Below are 17,909 nucleotides of genomic sequence, written 5' to 3' on the forward strand. Positions count from 1 at the left end.
ATTTGCCTATAACGAGGGGAAACCACGGGCAACTAGTGCTCTTCTACATCTACCTCGGAACAATTCTGTCTCGATGGTCTCTTCGGTACATGTACATGACCCAGAGCCAGAGATTGATAATACCCTATTCCCTCAAAAATATCCACCATTCGGTTAAGCTTTGTCACCGCTGCGTCCCCTGAGCTTGACAAAATATGTAGTGGACCCGTTCCGTCCCCATTGTCCATATCTGCGAGAACCATAAGTCGGACACAAGGATCAGTTGAGACAGCCTTGCGGGCGTATCGCAGACTAGTTGGTCTTTCAGATAACACAGGTCGAATGAAGACGGTCTTCCCACATACTTTACCATAATGATCATTTTTCTTTCCGGATTTTTCGGCAACATATTGGTCCAAAGAAAAACGCTTAATGTGCCTAAGCGTGAAAGCATAATCGCAATACTGGGCATGATAATATCCCCACTGTGTCTGCCACATTTGTAATGACTTCCCAGCAAATAAAGCCTTCACGCCCTCCCTAGCACGGATCTGATGTGTGTGATATCCAGCGGGAAGCGAGTCTGTAATTCTAGCTTCTAAAAATTTTCGAAAATCCGAGAACCATAGTCCCTGGATTCGGGAGTCGGGGTGTGTGCGAAGACTTTGATAAGCATCGCGTACAGCGATTGCCCATTGTCGACGAAGTCCATCGCTGTCGCGAAGCATTGCTGAGAACTCTGTGCCTGTCATCTTCACTTGATCGTAGGGTACATTATCCTCCGAGGAGTATCCTTGCCACAAGGGAAGAGCTATGTTGAGACCTAGCCCTGCCCAAGGTCTCTGGGCACCTTCGTCCTCGGGTAACCATATTTCAAGATCAGAGGGCTTTAAGGTCTGTAGAACGCAAGCTAAAAACATTTCCTGGAGATTCAAGGGTAGCTGTTCTGCGGGGCCTCGCGGACGGTCATCGAATGTAGCAAGCTTGACAAAAATAGATTCAAACCCATCCATTTTTTCAAGCAATTCCCATATTTTGTAATGTAGCGAGGGATGTCTAGCTCTTTTCGCGGGATCGTTGTGAAAGCTGATCCGTTCGGAGAATACAATACCCTGGCCGACGTAAAGATAGAACAGGGTATGTGCCTTAAGGATGTGAAGATAGATCCCAGTACCTTCGTCTCTCTCAGGACTACCTCCGATGTCGATCAATCTAGACCAAGTCAGTCTCTACTAGACTTAATATTGCTAGAGTTGATGAGCATACTCAGCTAGTCCGATTGAGGGTTTTTCGAGAGCTTCCTTTGCTGTCGGTGTCAAAGCATTATAGAGGGCATCCTCAATCCCCTGATTGGACTCTGGAAACTCCCCATAACGTTGGCATTGAGTCTCGTGAAGCCTTACTTTTCTGAGAAGGTCTTTGGCAATAAGCTGTAGGGGCGGGTTATTCAGGCGAGGGTTTGTGGCTCGGGAAGGAAACTGGAAGGCCTGGTCCGGGTAGAGCTTATCGGCAAGGAAACAGGGAATTTGGCCACCTTGAAGCTGGCGGATTTCTTCCATGACGGTCTGGGTGTATCTGCTAAGCTCATTGTGTGGATCAGCTTGGCTAGAGGCGATGTCGTTGTGATCGTTGTTTTCCTCCGTGCTATCTGAGTCGACCTCTTCCAACACAATCTCTCGAATGCTGCATGTGTAGGGACATGTGCGGCATATGACCTTCAAGCCCTCCGGAAACAGGCTCACCTCAGTTGGGTTGTTTCGGTCCATGTCGGCTTTAGCAATAGCTAGGAGATTACCGCAGTTTGGGCAGACTGAGAAAATCAGTACATATCTTCAAACCAGTATTGGGAGGTACAAACAACACGGATCCTGAGGGACCCTAAAGCCTGGGCTCATTGTAAAATTTTGAGCTTCCTGTGTGGTGTCGGAAGAGCGAATACCGTATACGCTCGCCTTTATGGCTAAGCGTGGGTCATCCCGGGGTCGATTAGATACTGATGACTGTCTGTAGGGAAGAAGGATGAAGGTAGAAGGAGAAAGGAACAAGCTATCTATCTGGAGATGAGGTCCCAAGCCACAAACAAAGCGTCCAATCCTTGCTGCTGGGCGATCCTCCAAGGCATCTATCCACAAACACCGAGAACTATGTTGGTAATGAATGTGTCGGATTCCTAGTTTATTCTTAGCTTCTACAACTCTCCGATCAATCTCACACTCCACAGTGCATCTTGACGTCAACTTAGACCTCTTCTAACAGAATGAATCAATGATTATGATTATTCTCGCAGCACAACCTCCTGCTTACGGTACTATCAACACAATCTCAAGAGCTAACAATCTCAAGAACTAGCCCGAAAAGCAAGTTTCATGTCATTCCGAGTCACCGCATGTGATCCATGATTTACGCGCTCCAGCCTTCTTAGATTGGTTAATAGCCTCACTGTTTCACTGTCGACTCTATTTGCAACATGTCATGTCTTAACTGTTTCAAAGGCCATGTCCATCAAAATACTCTGTCACAACCCAACCCCAGATTTAGTCCCGTATAATCATTGCATGGTCCTCTTTGATCGGGTACTCCAATAGCATCACCTCGGCATTTCTTGACATCAGGACAAGATCACAAATCTTGAAGATATTTTTTAAAGTAAAGTATAAAAATTAAAAACTAAAATGCTCACACTCGGAGTCGAACCGAGGATCTCATGATTACTAGTCATGCGCTTTACCACTAAGCCATGCGAGCTGCTGATGAATGCCTGCCACATCTTCGCCTACATACGCGAGACAGGAACGAGCCTTGAGGTCGGATTCTCACAATTAAGCCCCTGACCACCTTTTTCGCCTTCGAACCCATTTTTACTGCTCTACCCTATGCGAGCACGGCCAAGTAGGATGATGACCTCTTCGGTTATTTCCTCTACCTGATTGATCAATGGCAGAGGCCGCATACGCGGTCGACAATTGTCTAGATATCTAGAATAATTATAAATACGTCGAACGCCGACTTGTGCTTAGTAGGACACCCACGGTCAACTTCGGAATGCTCTACCTAGGCAGTATCCCCGGGGCCCTAGTTTTTTACCTATAGTGAAGGCACCTACTCCGTACTCCGACGTACTACCGTAATAATATCGACCTATTACGGAGTGGGAAAATAATAGTAACATGCATGGTTTTGACCTGCTCCTACCTACTCCCCAAAAGCTTTGGAGGGGAGGTTAATGGGGAAAATGAAAAAAAAAAAAAAAAAAAAAGATAAGCTCACACGCGGAGTCGAACCACGGATCTCATGATTACAAGTCATGCGCTTTACCACTAAGCCATGCGAGCTGGTTCTTGTTGAAACCCGAAGTACTCAGCTACATATGTATATACCGGTAGCACTAAACAAGAAAATTAGAAAAAGACCGCCAATTTATGTCAAAAAAATTTTGAAATAGCTAAAGCAAAAATTGCTCACACTCGGAGTCGAACCGAGGATCTCATGATTACTAGTCATGCGCTTTACCACTAAGCCATGCGAGCTGTTGATGGAAGCCTCGCACTCCCATCTTTACATACATAGATCTCTCGCCCGAATAAGCTTTTTTTGGGGTCGGATTCTAAGGTTTCACGCTATCAAAGGTACTTTCCGGTTCACGAATTAGCCTCCGACCGCATTTTCATGTCGCCTTTGCGCCCAATTTCTCTACTGTTCTTCCCCATGTGAGCTTGGTCAACTAGGATGACGACCGCTTCATTTATTTTTTGCTTGGTTACTCAATGCCAGAGGTCGCATATGCGGTCGACAAATACTTGGCGAAATAATTATCTAGACATGTTTGAACGCCGATTTGAGTGCTTAATGGGACTCCATGGAATGGTGTAGGCAGTATTCCCTGGGCCCTAGTTTTCGTTTATGTGGAAAACGCTTACCTATATACCATCGTAATAACATTTGTACACCTATTACAGAGTAGGAAGACAATAGCAACATGCATGATTTTGACTGGGGGCAACTCCCTTAGGAGTTCGGCGCAGCCTTAAAGGGGCTTTTACGAGCCGGGTCTTGCAATGAAAGAGTACTTAATTTGAAATACAGATGGGGAGACAAGAGAGGCAAGATCTGGATTGGCTCTGAGAGAACTAACATAAACCACCAACGATATATGCAAAAAAAGAATGCAAACTACTCCTCTATCTGGTAGACAGGAGTTGATTTCGCTGAACTCATGTTTTTGGCATGGTTATTTATCCACTCAGGTTTGAATGATCTCATACTCGAGCCATACTCGAGCCTAGTAATCGTGACACCGCCTTCACTAACACCTACCCGGTGTTGGTGGGCTTCGCAAGATTACATGTCAAAAATATTTGAAATAAAGGCGAAAAAAATTGCTCACACTCGGAGTCGAACCGAGGATCTCATGATTACTAGTCATGCGCTTTACCACTAAGCCATGCGAGCTTTTTGATGAAGGGCTGGCACATATTTGACTATATGAGGCTAAACAGAATAAAAGGGTTCAAAAATAAGGAAAAACACAGTAAGAGACCCAGCATCTCTTGATTACAAGTAATAAGTTTTGCCACGCGAGCTACATTTATTGAAAATTCTGTTCTTAGCACAGAAACCACAGTGGGACCCCCGAAATATTGGGCTAAACCTTTGTATCCAGATATCTTCCAATTTCTGCCAGTTAAAGCCAATTTGATAGCACGTGATCTGGTGGGGTATGTTATAGACAGGCGGTGCACAGGGCGGTATATCACCACTCGGCTCTCCAATGTTATATACAGGAATTAAAGGTCGCGTCCCGTTAAGTGGACGGGCAAAAACCTCAGTCACCGAGAACCGTGGACACCAGACTAAGCCATGCGAACGTTGTTTTTGGAATAGCAGGATGCTTAAAACAAAATGCAAAAATAAAAATGATTTGCTCACACCCGGGATTGAACCGGGGATCTCATGATTACGAGTCATGCGCTTTACCACTGAGCCATGCGAGCATATATCGCACAGTTTGTCGGTTCTTGGATTTCTAAGGAGGACACCATAAATGGAGCATAAACTCACTATATAAACCAGGGGCCTTATTTACATCTACAACAGATTGCAGAGCAGTTGAAACGCCTCAAATAAAACGTATTAATAGCCATCAGCTTCCCTTCCGACGGCACGAGACCGCTTTGATTGCCGAGAGGCGAGAACCCAAGTTAGTTAAAATAGTGTGTTAAACTATATATATATCCATAGACACGTCGTTTCTGATTCCTGAATGTATATGGTTGTGTTTACATTCAGACTAAAATATATGTGTTAGCACTCGCACTGTCGCTATAGAATCCTACCTACACTACAGATGTAAGCACCAAAGAAGTGCAGGGTCTCTAAGTTCATCACCTCGTCGGTAGAAGAGAATAAGTTTGTCATGCCAACCAACTTGAACATGTCGTTGATAGCAGTGTGGTGTTCTGCACCATCCCATTCTACTTGTATGGCAAGAGGTTCCGGGGATGGGCGGCCAAATCTTCAGTCCATAAGATGCAATAGCTGGACGAAAGGAACCAAGATATGCAATGTGGAATGAGACACAGTTCAGAGAAGTAATATCTTAAATGGCATTTCGTGCTGTTGTAGCTGGTATCATCATGGAAATAGAATGCAACGCCCGCGTTAAAAACAATCAATCCTCATCCTCTTCGGGGTCATAGAGATCAAGGTCCAGCATCGCCTTGGGCTTTGGTTTTGGTGCTAGTGCTACGGCATGCGCCCGCGGCATTCCAGCGGCTGATGACCCGGCCTGAGCCGCAGCCCTTGCAGCCTCGTCTGCCTGCTTTGTGCTTTCCGCTGGTTCCACCGCTGCTGGCGGTTCTGCGGCCCCAAGACCCTCAGATTCGCGTAATAACCGCTCAACCTCCTTTTCGGGATCGTCACCAGCAGAAAGCTGGATTTGACCCATCAATCCCATCCGTATCCGTTCCTCCATCGGGTAGGGCAGCATGTAGACCTGGCGCGTAACGTTCGCGGAATCGTCCAACCACTGCGTTGCGTTTTTGGTGACAGATGCTACTGGCTCGGCGCCCTCATCTGTTGGTTGTTCTCCGTTCATTCCCGTCATCGTCACATCTTTGTCGGCGAGGGGTTTTCCTTGTTCTTGCCGTTTCACAACGCCTGTTGCGGCGTCGGCTGCTGCTTCGTGGTTGTATTTGCTGATGCGACGTGCGAAATCCAAGAGTAACTTGTAGTCAATCTCCTTGATTCCCCGTAGCAATGAGTTCTTTCCCCCGAGATCGTCATCGGAGTCAGAATCGAAATCGCTGTCGCTGTCGCCGTTGTCCCCACAAGCTGTGCGGACCTCTTTCTCGAAGCCTTCAATGTCCCCCACGATGCCCTTGACTCGGTCCTCCAATTGCTGCACCTCGTTTCGCAGCCGTAGGATCTTTGCATGGTTTTCTTGGTGCTGTCGAAGGGTTTCAATGGCGGAGGTTAGCGCATCGTCTGAATCGAGCAGGGCGACAGCTGCCGCGGGGGCTCCTGCAGCAGTGGGAGAGGTTGTGAGGCTAGTCAGAAGAGCATTGAGTTTAGATTCGACATCAGTCAGGGCCGACTGGACAAGTGCGTTCATTGTTGGGTTGTGTTCTTGGGAGAGCGACAGCTCGCGCGTGGAAACGGGCCGAGCTTCGACGACAGGTCACGTGTGTGGTACCATATATGAATAAGTGCGACAATTGCAATAATTACCCGAGTTTCTGATTTTCTAGGTTTTGAAGTCTATGTACGGAGCCCTGTATTGCACAGTTAACTAAGTCTCGCCTTTGTCCTTACTGGCGGACCGAGTGGGGGAGAGCCCGGGTATATAACGATCGCCCGGCCACTTTGAAAACCCCCGGGTTTTGCTCAACTTCTAATCTGTCTGACTGAAAATGACCGAGTCAAGTTTGTCCTCCATTCAAGTGGACTTGAGTCCAAATGTGACCATTCAGCCCCCTCTTTCTCGCTGTGGACACGGTCCAGGACTGATTCTCATTCGACCTCTTTGTTATGCGACATGTCAGCAGCAAAACAAGACGCTTGATCCAGAACCCCTCAAAAAATGGGCAGAGGAAAGCTTTATCGTGGCGCAGATTACCTTGGATGAGAAGTCTGCCATTGATATATCATCTCTACGAGAGCTTCTTCAAGAAGCTGAGCGTGGCTTAACAGAGAGGCTAGAGTGCGACACGGAGAAGGTTGGATTGATAGGTACTGAAGTGTCGACCCAGTTATTCAATTAATCTCTACTGACCTTAACTCAGTGTACGGATCAAAGAAAGATTATGCTCCCCAGTTCGAGGACAGTCTGCAAGGTGCACTAGTTCAAGGCACAGCTCTGATTGCCGCAGTATTTTTCGATTCTTGGAACATTCCATTCTTCCAGTCCACCCTTTTCCAGCTGTCTAGTCCAATGGAAGGTGAGAAGAAGGAAGGGGAAGGAAAAACCACACACATATACTCCGACGTACCCGCTCCCAGCTTCATGATCCCCGGCCATCCGGATTTCAAGATATCGACCGCAGGAGTAGCTCACACGCGGAGTGTCGGATTTGTTAAAAAGCACGTGGGCGGCCCATTTTTTGACCTTGAGAAGATCTGGGACGAGCACACCTATTATGAATTTGAAGTACGCTCGGTGGAAAAGACAATGGCGACGATGGTCTCGGAGCCTTACGTGAACCATGTGCCGACTCTAACAGGAGGCATTGGACGGGCTCGTTTAAGTCACTTTTATCTCAATCACTTCATCTTCAACAACCCCGATGATACAGCCTTGGAGCTTATTAGTCGGACAGTCGGTACCGACCGTATTGTGGACGAGTTCATATTTGTCTTCACTCATGTGAAGGAGATAGACTGGATGTGAGTGTTTCCCTGTGATTAAATCGAGCAATCAACTAACATCTTCACTCTTAGGATCCCCGGAATTCCTCCTACGGGCAAGCACGTTCGCGTTCCATTTACATCTGTAGTCAACATACGCGGAGATCGCTTATTCCATGAACACATTGCATGGGACCAAGCAACAGTACTGGTGCAGCTGGGTCTATTACCCGAGTACCTGCCTTTCCCATATGCACTGCCCGACGGATCTGTGCCAGCACATGGAAAACGGTTCGAGTACCGTGTGCCAGCAGCGGGCACCGAGAGTGCTGCGAAACTCCAGAATGAGCATGAAGTGCCTTCTAACCAGATGTTCGAGTATAAGATCCGTGAGGTCGATGGCTGAGGGATTAATCCAACTGCGAAATAAACGAAGCAAACCAGAAGGTTCTAGGCAACAATGCATAATCGGAATCTCCGTCTGAATGTTGTTCTCGGAGTACCCCGCAAGTCTGTGCTCAACAATTCCCTTCTGTGCCTTGTAGATACGGAGTTCAACCCCAGATTTAGTATAGCGTTGATGGATTGAAAGACGAATTCTGGGGAATCTCATCTCTTATTGGTTTGTTATAAGCGATGTCACGCTTTGACATCATCACGCATATCGCAGAAAAGGAACGCTGACTTGATTTCCCACATGGCTAAGCTTGGCTTACACTGATTGGCAGGGAAGTTTACTAGTTTACTAGTATACACCTCTGGTTGTCCGGTGGATCATATACTCCACCTAAGTATCCGTAGACCTCCGGGTTCCCGGCATTAATATAAACACAGAAGATCGAAACGACCTATCCTCCCCACGTTTTTATTTTGCTGTTCTGGGGTCAAGATGGTCACCGTGTTACTGCTGACGCTGGCTTCAGCGTGTCTGGCCTCCAAATTACCTGTGGTTGATCTGGGATATGAGATACACCAAGCAATTTCATTCAATGTCAGCTAAGTTCTTTTCATATTCGGTGTCTGAATTTATTATCTAACACTCGGAATAGAGCTCCCATGGCCTCTATAATTTCAGCAATATCCGCTATGCGGCACCTCCAGTTGGTGACCTGAGATTCCAGGCCCCTATACTCCCAAAAGAAAACAGAGAACACATCCAGAACGGCTCCGTGGGAAAGATATGCCCACAGGCAGCCCCATTGTGGTCGACAAATGTTCAACCGGCCTTCCTCTTGAGCTACTTCTATAACCAGTCCTTCTCTCAATCCACCAACATCTCTTCTTATGGGTACAAGGCGGCGGAGCAAGACCCACGCACCACTGAGGACTGTCTATTCCTTGACGTTGTTGTCCCCAAAGACATCTTCGAGCGTACAAAGAATAAAACGGCGACATCTCGAAAGAACTTGGCACCGGTGCTGGTGTGGATCTATGGCGGAGGGTATGTGGGAGGAGACAAAAGTAGCTCGAACCCAACTGGGTTGATTCAGCGAAGCAGGCTGGGAAATAATGATGGGATTGTCTACGTCGCCTTAAATTATCGAGTAAGTTAGAATATCTTTAGGATGGTGCCATGAGAATGCTAATTCCTCTCAAGCTGGGCGCATTTGGCTGGCTTGGTGGTGACAGTATCACAGCCAATGGCACCGCCAACGCAGCACTCCACGACCAACGGTTTGCTCTTGACTGGGTATATAAGAATATTCACCTTTTCGGTGGAGATGCAACCCGGGTCACAGTTATGGGAGAGTCTGCCGGAGCAGGATCGATCCTTCATCAGATCACCGCCTATGGAGGCACACGGGGTGCTGCACCCTTCAAGCAAGCGATCTTGCAGAGCCCGGGCTGGGTCCCCGTCATTGGCGAAGAGCAACAAGAAGACACCCTGCAGCAGTTTTTAGGGATTCTCAATGTTAGCACGATTGAACAAGCCCGGAAATTGCCATCGGACAAATTGATCGCCGCCAATGCATACCAGGTCGCGACCAAATCTCAGTGGGGACAATTCACCTACGGGCCCGTAGTGGACGGCAGCTTCGTGCCCGCTCTACCGGGCCAACTTCTGCTTCGAGGCGACTTTGACCACAACTTGAACATCATGGTTGGCCATAACGCGAACGAAGGGTTGGTCTTTACTTCGCCCGACAGCGTTAACAGCACCGGTCTGGAAACTCAAATGAAGACCTTGTCACCGAATATTCCGGCCAATGTGTCTGACTTTGTCTTGGATGTCCTCTACCCACCGGTCTACAACGGCTCCTATGGATACACCGACTCGGTCGCGCGCACGGCGCTCGTCATCTCCGATCTCATCTTCCAGTGCAATACCGATTATATCAATCGTGCTTTCTACAACGAGACCTATGCGTATAAGTTCAGCATACCACCCGCGCTACATGGACAGGATGTCTCGTACACTTTTTACAATAACGGGAGTGGCTCTTCGCCCTCGGGGGTCGCCAACGTGACCGTGGCGCTGGCCATGCAGGACTATTTCACCAGCTTTGTCCAGCATGGTGTGCCGAAATCTCCACTGGCACCGGTTTTCAGAGAACATGGTCAGCATGCACGGCTCATGAACATTGGCAATCACACTATCCAGCCGACGCGAGACCTGACCAATAACCCACGCTGTCGGTTCTGGCAAAATGCGCCCTATTATAAGGAAACTTGAGCCTATATTATGTTATAGGTACGGTGTACATATGATGTCTAGTAAATATATGGGCAGGGTTTAAAGTGTCCGAGACAATTAAATGAGAATGACGAGATATCCTTCGCATGCTACGCCATCCACGTGTTACATAGACGAGGCCGATTGGACTAGGAATAAATAAATGGTAGTTATACGTAGATAACTCTTCAGCATGAGTCAGATGTTTCATTCCGAGACAAAGGGCCTTAAAGTTTGAGGGAATTTGGCATTGTACTCGTATTTCCAACCGCTTATTTCGACTAAAGCCTGGGGGTTTCTTGTTTTGCCAAGATTTTCGAAGTCCCCGATGTTTTCTATCCTATCACATCCACGGATGTCCACGCTAATAATTCCCCGTCGGCAGCGGTTAGGGGCCAACGTGGATTTTCAGGGTCCAGTACGAGGTACATACGGAGGAAGGGACTTTCAATCTTTATGGGACGATCACATCTACGACTTTTTGATCATTTTCTCACTTACCACATTGGGGGTTCGCACTCTTGCCTCGAATCATGTCGATCTAATAGCCAGAGGCGGTTCGGCGTCCGCGCACCCCGAAATCCCACGTTTTGACGGGAACCTTGGAAGTCAGTTTCGAAGGATTACGCTAGAGCGAAGACCGTTAGACAATTGTAGGGAACTGGTACTCCGTAAGAATGGAGTATATACCTAGGCAGCAGGAAACTGAACAATGCCGGATCCGTTCAGATCGGCACTGTTCTAATATGTACTCCGTACTAAATACTAATAGATACGTGCTCTCAAGGGTTACGAGTCTGCAAGTCTCAAAAAAGAAGAAGAAAAAGAAGAAAAAGAAAGAGAAAAGAAGTTTGAGACATGAAAATTTCAGATGAGGCTCTCAATAATGAAAAGTCGAGTCAAATATACTAAGAATAGCCCCCGAAGAGCCACTAAAAGCGAGTGAAACATGTTCGGTGGATAAAAACCAACGCTAAGCTTTCCCGTCTTATACTATGTACTATTACTGCTACTATTAGTACTATTAGTGCTTATTAGTATTACCTAGTATACCTGGGTAGAATATGTATTATAAGGGTAGAAAAACCCCAGAACCCTGAAAGGTTAAATATCTTCTCTCTCTCTCTCTCTCTTTTTCCTTTGTTCTTTCTACAGTTCACCCTCTTTCTATTTCTATCCTTTACTTCACAATACCCCCACTACCTAGGTAGTTATGTTGCTATGGACAATCCTCTGCCTAGGCAGTGCTGTCGCTTCTTCCATCCCCAACCCTCATAGACTCCGACTCCCTTTCGTTCCTTCTTCCCACAACCTCGAAGATGGCGTTAGATCAAGAATCGTGGGTGATACCTATTTTATCAGTTACTCGCCACACTAACATAGTACAGTCTATAAGTTTATCCATCCAGAATGGAAGCCTGTACGCCAATGAACACCAAGTCTATCCTCCATCAGAGATAATGCAGCTGCACGCGCCCCTCTATGAATTCAACCCCAGTGACAAGACTGTGGAATTATCCTACACGCTCGAGACTCAAACACTCCCCACAGACGAAATGGAATCCACGGCGGATATGATCCGCGTGCGAGTCGAGTGGTTCGATCTGCAGGGAAACCTCGTGTCACCGGACGCAGTAGTCGTCGACCTTCTCGCCTTCCAAAATGAAAAGTACGAGATGACTCGCATCCGTGTCGAACCAGCTCATGGCAGTGATCAGGGAGATCATGTATCTCAGAAGAGCCAGACGTGGGTGATGAATTACTGGAGGACACGGTTCGGTTCCATTTTCGACAAGCCCAAGATCAAGTCCAAGACCACGGCGCCAGCCCGCGATTCAGCCCCGCTTACGGAATCTTCTGCTCAAAACCGTGCTATCAGGGTCATCAGCAGTAAAGCCACAACCGACTCTGGATCGGAGACTCGTTTCTTTTCCTTCTGGGCCACCCCGGCTCACCTCCACCACCACCCTGAACATCGTCGTCCTCACCACAACAGCCATCACAAGAACTCCTTTATGCGAATCATCCGCCCCATCATTCTTCCTGCTTTGCTGGGTACTGCCGCTGGGCTGGTGGCCTGCTTGGTCGGGTTCTTCATCGGAGAGCTGCTGATGTCCTTGGGAGTACGTCTTGGATGGCAAAAGGTACTAGGCGATAGGTCACGGATTATCTCAGTGGAAGAAGGCACGGTTTCTGAAAAGACCCCCATGGTGCCGCATGTTTATGTGACAGACACTACCCAGTCAAATGTATGACTCGGTCTGGACTGTATGGGCGATATGGGCGGCATCTGATTTTCGGTTTCTGTCACGGCGTTTTCTTGCATTAACATACCCTCATACCACGTTTTTCTTTTCTTTTACCTTGTATATATCTCTTCTTACCGATCTGTATCTATGACTCTATCACAATACGCCTGGAAATGAGCATTTTCTGGGATGAAATATGCCCAATATCGACTGGCCCAAGATAGTGCCATATTTTGCCCGAGTCTACAACATACAAGGCCGGCTGGCCCAATGGCAAGGCGCTTGACTACGAATCAAGAGATTGCAGGTTCGATCCCTGCGTCGGTCACTAAATTTTTGCTTCTGTCTGCTTTTCCAGATAAAATTTTTGTTCGACTCCACCGGACCCATCCCGAGCCGATTCGGCATCGCCGGCATCGCCGAGGGTGGAGGGTGTATGGTTGGATGTTAGGCATCGGTATTTTTTTTCGCATTGCCACTTGGGAAGTCTGATGGACTTGGTAATAGGCTTCAATTTGCGGAGTATATCCTTCCAATTTCGTAGAGGGGGATTGATATTGAGATTTTGCTCTATTCAAAATTTTATTGATACAGGCCGATCCACTTTCGACATTTCACGGCGACGAATATAAAATATTGAATCATAAGCATCAGCACTTGCGACCGAACCACATCTTCTCCCCATTCAAAGCGGGTTCCACATCCATGCCCATTGCCGTGGCAATTCCATTGGAACCCACTATGAATTCAGTTGCGTAGTAACCAGAGAGAGATCCGATTTTCCTGGGCTGGTAGTGATGCGCCACAAAGAACTCCCCGCTTGCATGGGCGAGAGTGATAAGGGAAGGTACAGCACGGTCCAGTAGGTCTGCAACCAAACATCCGTTTCTGAGGGATAGAGTGATAGAACTGTACGCGGGATGCTCATATCTCCCCGCATATTGGCTTAACTGTAGAGCATGAGGAATAGCAGGATCGGGCAGAGACGGATAAAGCCGTTTGATGGCTTCTTCCATACACTCCGACCTGGCCTTCATCCTCCTGTTTTCTGGTTCGGTCGCCTGGCCCACTGAGTGTGGGATCCCTGGTCCACCGGTAAACTGATCCAGAAGGTGCATGTAAACCTCCACCTGCGCATTCCGGGCATTGGCCGTGTTACCCATCATAGCAAAGCCAAAGCCGTTGCTCGGTACGAAGCCCACCATAATGCCGAATCCGGCGAAACTCCCACTGTGCCAGTACAATGGCTTGCCGCGGTAACTACTCACAAACCACCCCAGAGCATAGAGATGACATGGGACCGGAGGAGGTCCCACAAGCTCCTCCCAATCTGTGATGACCGTGCGTGGCTTCAGCAGTTCTATGTGGCCTTGTGGAGAGATGGGACCCTTTTGATAGATTATCGCGCGTAGCCACTTGGTGTACTCGAGTACGCTGCTCACCATAGCGCCGGCTCCAGTGATAGCGGCGTCATTCATGTACGGTTCTGCGATGTAAGTTTCGGTGTCCGCGTCCCAGGTGTAGCCCTGCACGAGCCGGGGACGAAGAGATGGGTCCTCCGCGACACCTGTCACGGAGAAATACGTGTCGTTCATCCCTAATGGATCCCAAATGCGTTTCTTGAGAGTCTCGCCGAGAGTTCTGCCTTCGATTTGTTCCAATGCATGAGATACAGCAATATACATGTTGTTGTTGTAAGAGAAGATAGTGCGGGGAGCGTAGGCTATAGGAAGATGTCGCAAATTTCGAACTGCTTCACGTAGGGATCTCTGGGGATGCGCTAAACTTAAACAAGCGTCGTGAGTTGATAGCCCTGAACGGTGCGATAGAGCATCTTCTATGGTAGTATGCATTGTGTTGTAGTCTTTCCCCAGCACGAAATCATCTCTCAGTATGGATGCCATTGGTGTGTCCCAGCGAAGGGGGGATTCGGTATTCCTGCTATCGTCGATGGCGAGAGACATGGCCGCTGCGGTGAATGCTTTGGTGGTGCTACAGGTAGAGAAAAGGGAATCGGTGGTCATCCTGCGATCAGGAAACTGAGCGAATCCGTACGCCTGAAATGTAGTTTAGTGATCTGCACTCTATACTCATCGAGTGAATCATCCATGGATGTCTCCATACCTTTGACCAGGTGCTGGAGCCATGAACCACTGCCATGGATAGTCCGGGGACTTTCCATTTATCCATCTGCTGCTGTACCAAGGCATCGAATTCCAAGGTCAACGGTAAGTTTGAACTTCTGAGAACCATTTTGGTAAGCAAAACTGGGTTACCAGTAATAATTGGAACTTTCTAGGTTGCCCTGGAGGTTTGTATAGAAGGAGCGTTTTTGTAGCGGGGAAGTCGAGATAAGCACCTCGTGGTCGAGGCAGTAGTGCTGGACTCAAATGTAACGTCAATATCATTAGTGCATTAGTGATTTAGTACATTAGTACCGGTTGGGCTTAGCCTATAGTGTAGAGATAAGAGACCGTTGTCAACACGGTACTCCGTATGACAAAACCTCAGCCTTGAGGACATAGGAAGTTAGGGATAGCGGTGTCTGAATTTGCCAAGGGAAGGGTGAATCTATGCAGGTTCCCAGGTATGATATCTGCACGAATAGGAGCTTCAATTGATGCAGGCTTTGACAACAGCGGGAACATGCCGGTGAGTACAGAGTACTCCATACATACAGCTGCATTTACTAGACATATGCTCAGCGTGCTTGGCGCATAATGTTGGATTATGTCAAAATGTCAACAAAATGTGCCAGGAAATAGGACTGACTCTGTACCCTGTACTCCGTACGTACTGATCAGGGGCTCCACAATTTCACGTGATGTCAAGCCTATAAAATGTTTCCTAGGAGGATTAGTGTATGTATGTGTACTCCGTATGTTGTAGAGTATTGTAGTGTCTCGCATTCAATTGGTGAATATTTGATTTCGATCTACGAAAGATTTGAATAGTCTAATGAAAAGGAAAAATAAGGAAAAAAGCCAAAAAAGGAAGGAGAAGATGCAAATCCGAATGATTCCAATTTTAATACGGAGTACTCCGTACATATGTTGTACATAGTAAATGTTATGTATCTCAAATCTCTCTAATCCCTTTCCAGGGGTTCTCCTAGACAAGCCTTGATCAGCAGACGGGACAGAGTACTTCACTACTCGGTACATAGACACAGAGACACAGCTTTGGAATAGTCCTTTGATAATAATAACCTTGGGAATAATAGACAGTACCTACCTAGGTAGGTAGGTATGTAATAGTAATAGTAATAGTAATAATACCTAACTGATGAGTGTGGCGCTGTTCAGCCACAGTGGCAAAGAGCTGAGTTTCCCAAATTTCAATAGTGCGATCGGGAGGTCCGGCGATTCGACAATTCAGATTTACTGAGGTACTCCCGGTCCCCCGATTCGGATCGATCCCCACCCGTTTCGACCTCTCAACATTGTTCAGATCGGCTGAAAAGGAACGGAAAACCTTGGGAACCCCATGAACTGCCCCCATGAACCACCCATGAGCCACCATGAGCCACCATGAACCACCTATCAATCCTTGGTTACCCCTGCAGCCACACGGAGTTCTCCATCGGCAAGATGGGAGAGGGCTCCAATAATGGAGAACATCGTGGAAAAAGCCAAAATCTGAAATCTGAAATCCAATTCATTAAGTGGAGTAAGACCCCCTTGGCGATTGGATGAACCTATGAGATCGGCATCAAGAAGGGGTGCGAGCGATCTCCAAGACGATCCTCCCCCATTTCAGTGAGCAGATCCAGGATTTGGATACCGTGATGACTTCATATGGGTCAGGCAATGGATTTTCTCTCGCTCCTATAGCCACGTTGGGTAGCAGGACAGTCCCAACTGGCCCTGCGAGGGCAATCCACACCTTCATGATGATTGGGCTGTACCGTCCGCATCGTCCACTTTCTTCCTCTTTTGTCCACTATGGAGACTCAAATTTATATGTTGTAGTCTGGGGCAGGTGGCTGGTGTGTTGTGATGCAGAGTTTGTTTTTCTTTTTGGTTTCTAAGGGCTCTCTTTATAAAAAGACCCCCCCCCCCCCATATATTTCTTCCAGTTTCCACTTTGCCAATTCTTCTTTCTGCAACACTCACATACTATCCTCAATCCCCTTTCCCCCTAATCTCTAATCATGAAGTCCTTCACCCCCGTTGCTCTGGCCTTGATGGCCGCCTCTGGCGCCATGGCCGCTGACCCTTCTGCCTCTGAGTGCGCTGTGAGTTCGAGTTACTCCCTGTTGGATCATGCTCAATGCTAATCTCATCCCGTGTTACCAGTCCATGTGTCTCTCCAACATGAGCAACCAGGCTGCCGACTTGGGTTGCAAGGCTGGTGACCTCGCCTGTCTCTGCAAGAGCGACAACTACAAGTTCGGTATCCGTGACTGCACCAAGGAGGCCTGCCCCAACGACGACGCCGAGAAGGTTCTCGCCATGGCCGTCGCCAAGTGCCCTGGTATGTGACTACCATGGATCATATCCATAACACTTGATACGGTAAACTAACATTATATCGCAGGTGGTGTTGCTGGCTCTGACGCCGACTCCGACTCTAGCTCCAGCTCTGCCTCCGGCTCCGGTGCTGGTGCCTCCACCACTGGCTCTGATGCCAGCGCTACTGGCACTGATGCCTCTGGCTCCAAGACTGCCACCGGCTCTGACGCTTCTGGCTCCAAGACTGCCTCTGGCTCTGGCGCCTCTGGCTCCGTCACCGGCTCTGCTTCCACCACTGGCTCCGTTTCCACCGTCACCGTAAGACACACTTCATCTTCTCCTTCAGGATCACGCTGACCATATCTCTAGAGCACTGACGCCTCCGGTTCCATGGTGACCCGCACTAGCACCGGCGCCTCTTCCACCTCCACTGGCTCCGGCAGTGGCTCTGAGTCTGACTCCGAGTCTGGCAGCGAGTCTGGCAGCGGCTCAGCCACCGAGTCTGGCTCCGGCTCCGGTTCTGATAGCTCTGCTTCCGGCTCTGCTTCTCCCTCCGCCAGCGAGGGTGCCGCTGCCCCCATGGCCACTGTTGGCGGTGGTGCTATGGGTGTCCTCGGCATGCTCGCCATCCTCGCCCTGTAAATTTCTCACATGTGAAGGCTTAGAGGCCGCTCTCATGTATCCCTCTATCAATTTATGGGCTACGATTCA

General features: G+C 48.2%; 8 protein-coding genes across 8 annotated transcripts; 4 read left to right on the forward strand and 4 right to left on the reverse strand.

Annotated features, from left to right (window-relative positions):
* Window positions 1-32: 32 nt before the first annotated feature.
* On the reverse strand, window positions 33-1,745 carry N7525_006120 (uncharacterized protein; the record flags this gene model as incomplete). Its single annotated transcript, XM_002564060.2, has 2 exons — window positions 33-1,191; window positions 1,246-1,745. The coding sequence occupies 2 exons, from the start codon at window positions 1,743-1,745 to the stop codon at window positions 33-35; spliced, it is 1,659 nt and encodes a 552-aa protein (XP_002564106.2).
* A 3,902-nt stretch (window positions 1,746-5,647) lies between these two features.
* Window positions 5,648-6,589, reverse strand: N7525_006121 (uncharacterized protein; the record flags this gene model as incomplete). Its single annotated transcript, XM_061213618.1, has 1 exon — window positions 5,648-6,589. The coding sequence occupies one exon, from the start codon at window positions 6,587-6,589 to the stop codon at window positions 5,648-5,650; it is 942 nt and encodes a 313-aa protein (XP_061070639.1).
* Window positions 6,590-6,887: 298 nt separating this feature from the next.
* On the forward strand, window positions 6,888-8,227 carry N7525_006122 (uncharacterized protein; the record flags this gene model as incomplete). Its single annotated transcript, XM_061213619.1, has 3 exons — window positions 6,888-7,206; window positions 7,260-7,860; window positions 7,915-8,227. 3 exons carry the CDS (start codon window positions 6,888-6,890, stop codon window positions 8,225-8,227), a joined length of 1,233 nt encoding a protein of 410 aa, XP_061070640.1.
* Window positions 8,228-8,710: 483 nt separating this feature from the next.
* On the forward strand, window positions 8,711-10,495 carry N7525_006123 (uncharacterized protein; the record flags this gene model as incomplete). Its single annotated transcript, XM_002564056.1, has 3 exons — window positions 8,711-8,812; window positions 8,871-9,365; window positions 9,419-10,495. 3 exons carry the CDS (start codon window positions 8,711-8,713, stop codon window positions 10,493-10,495), a joined length of 1,674 nt encoding a protein of 557 aa, XP_002564102.1.
* A 1,319-nt stretch (window positions 10,496-11,814) lies between these two features.
* N7525_006124 (uncharacterized protein) lies at window positions 11,815-12,750 on the forward strand (the record flags this gene model as incomplete). The annotated part of the gene is made up of 2 exons (XM_061213620.1): window positions 11,815-11,834; window positions 11,892-12,750. The coding sequence occupies 2 exons, from the start codon at window positions 11,815-11,817 to the stop codon at window positions 12,748-12,750; spliced, it is 879 nt and encodes a 292-aa protein (XP_061070641.1).
* A 644-nt stretch (window positions 12,751-13,394) lies between these two features.
* On the reverse strand, window positions 13,395-14,997 carry N7525_006125 (uncharacterized protein; the record flags this gene model as incomplete). Its single annotated transcript, XM_002564054.1, has 2 exons — window positions 13,395-14,801; window positions 14,869-14,997. 2 exons carry the CDS (start codon window positions 14,995-14,997, stop codon window positions 13,395-13,397), a joined length of 1,536 nt encoding a protein of 511 aa, XP_002564100.1.
* A 1,458-nt stretch (window positions 14,998-16,455) lies between these two features.
* Window positions 16,456-16,635, reverse strand: N7525_006126 (uncharacterized protein; the record flags this gene model as incomplete). The annotated part of the gene is made up of 1 exon (XM_002564053.2): window positions 16,456-16,635. The coding sequence occupies one exon, from the start codon at window positions 16,633-16,635 to the stop codon at window positions 16,456-16,458; it is 180 nt and encodes a 59-aa protein (XP_002564099.2).
* A 262-nt stretch (window positions 16,636-16,897) lies between these two features.
* Window positions 16,898-17,840, forward strand: N7525_006127 (CFEM domain-containing protein; the record flags this gene model as incomplete). Its single annotated transcript, XM_002564052.2, has 4 exons — window positions 16,898-16,981; window positions 17,043-17,220; window positions 17,284-17,516; window positions 17,568-17,840. 4 exons carry the CDS (start codon window positions 16,898-16,900, stop codon window positions 17,838-17,840), a joined length of 768 nt encoding a protein of 255 aa, XP_002564098.2.
* Between the last annotated feature and the right edge of the window lie 69 nt (window positions 17,841-17,909).

This window comes from Penicillium rubens (genome assembly GCF_028828025.1).
Source record: "Penicillium rubens strain IBT 27055 chromosome Unknown utg000002l_segment0_segment0, whole genome shotgun sequence".
In the NCBI taxonomy this organism is placed as follows: Eukaryota; Fungi; Ascomycota; class Eurotiomycetes; order Eurotiales; family Aspergillaceae; genus Penicillium; species Penicillium rubens.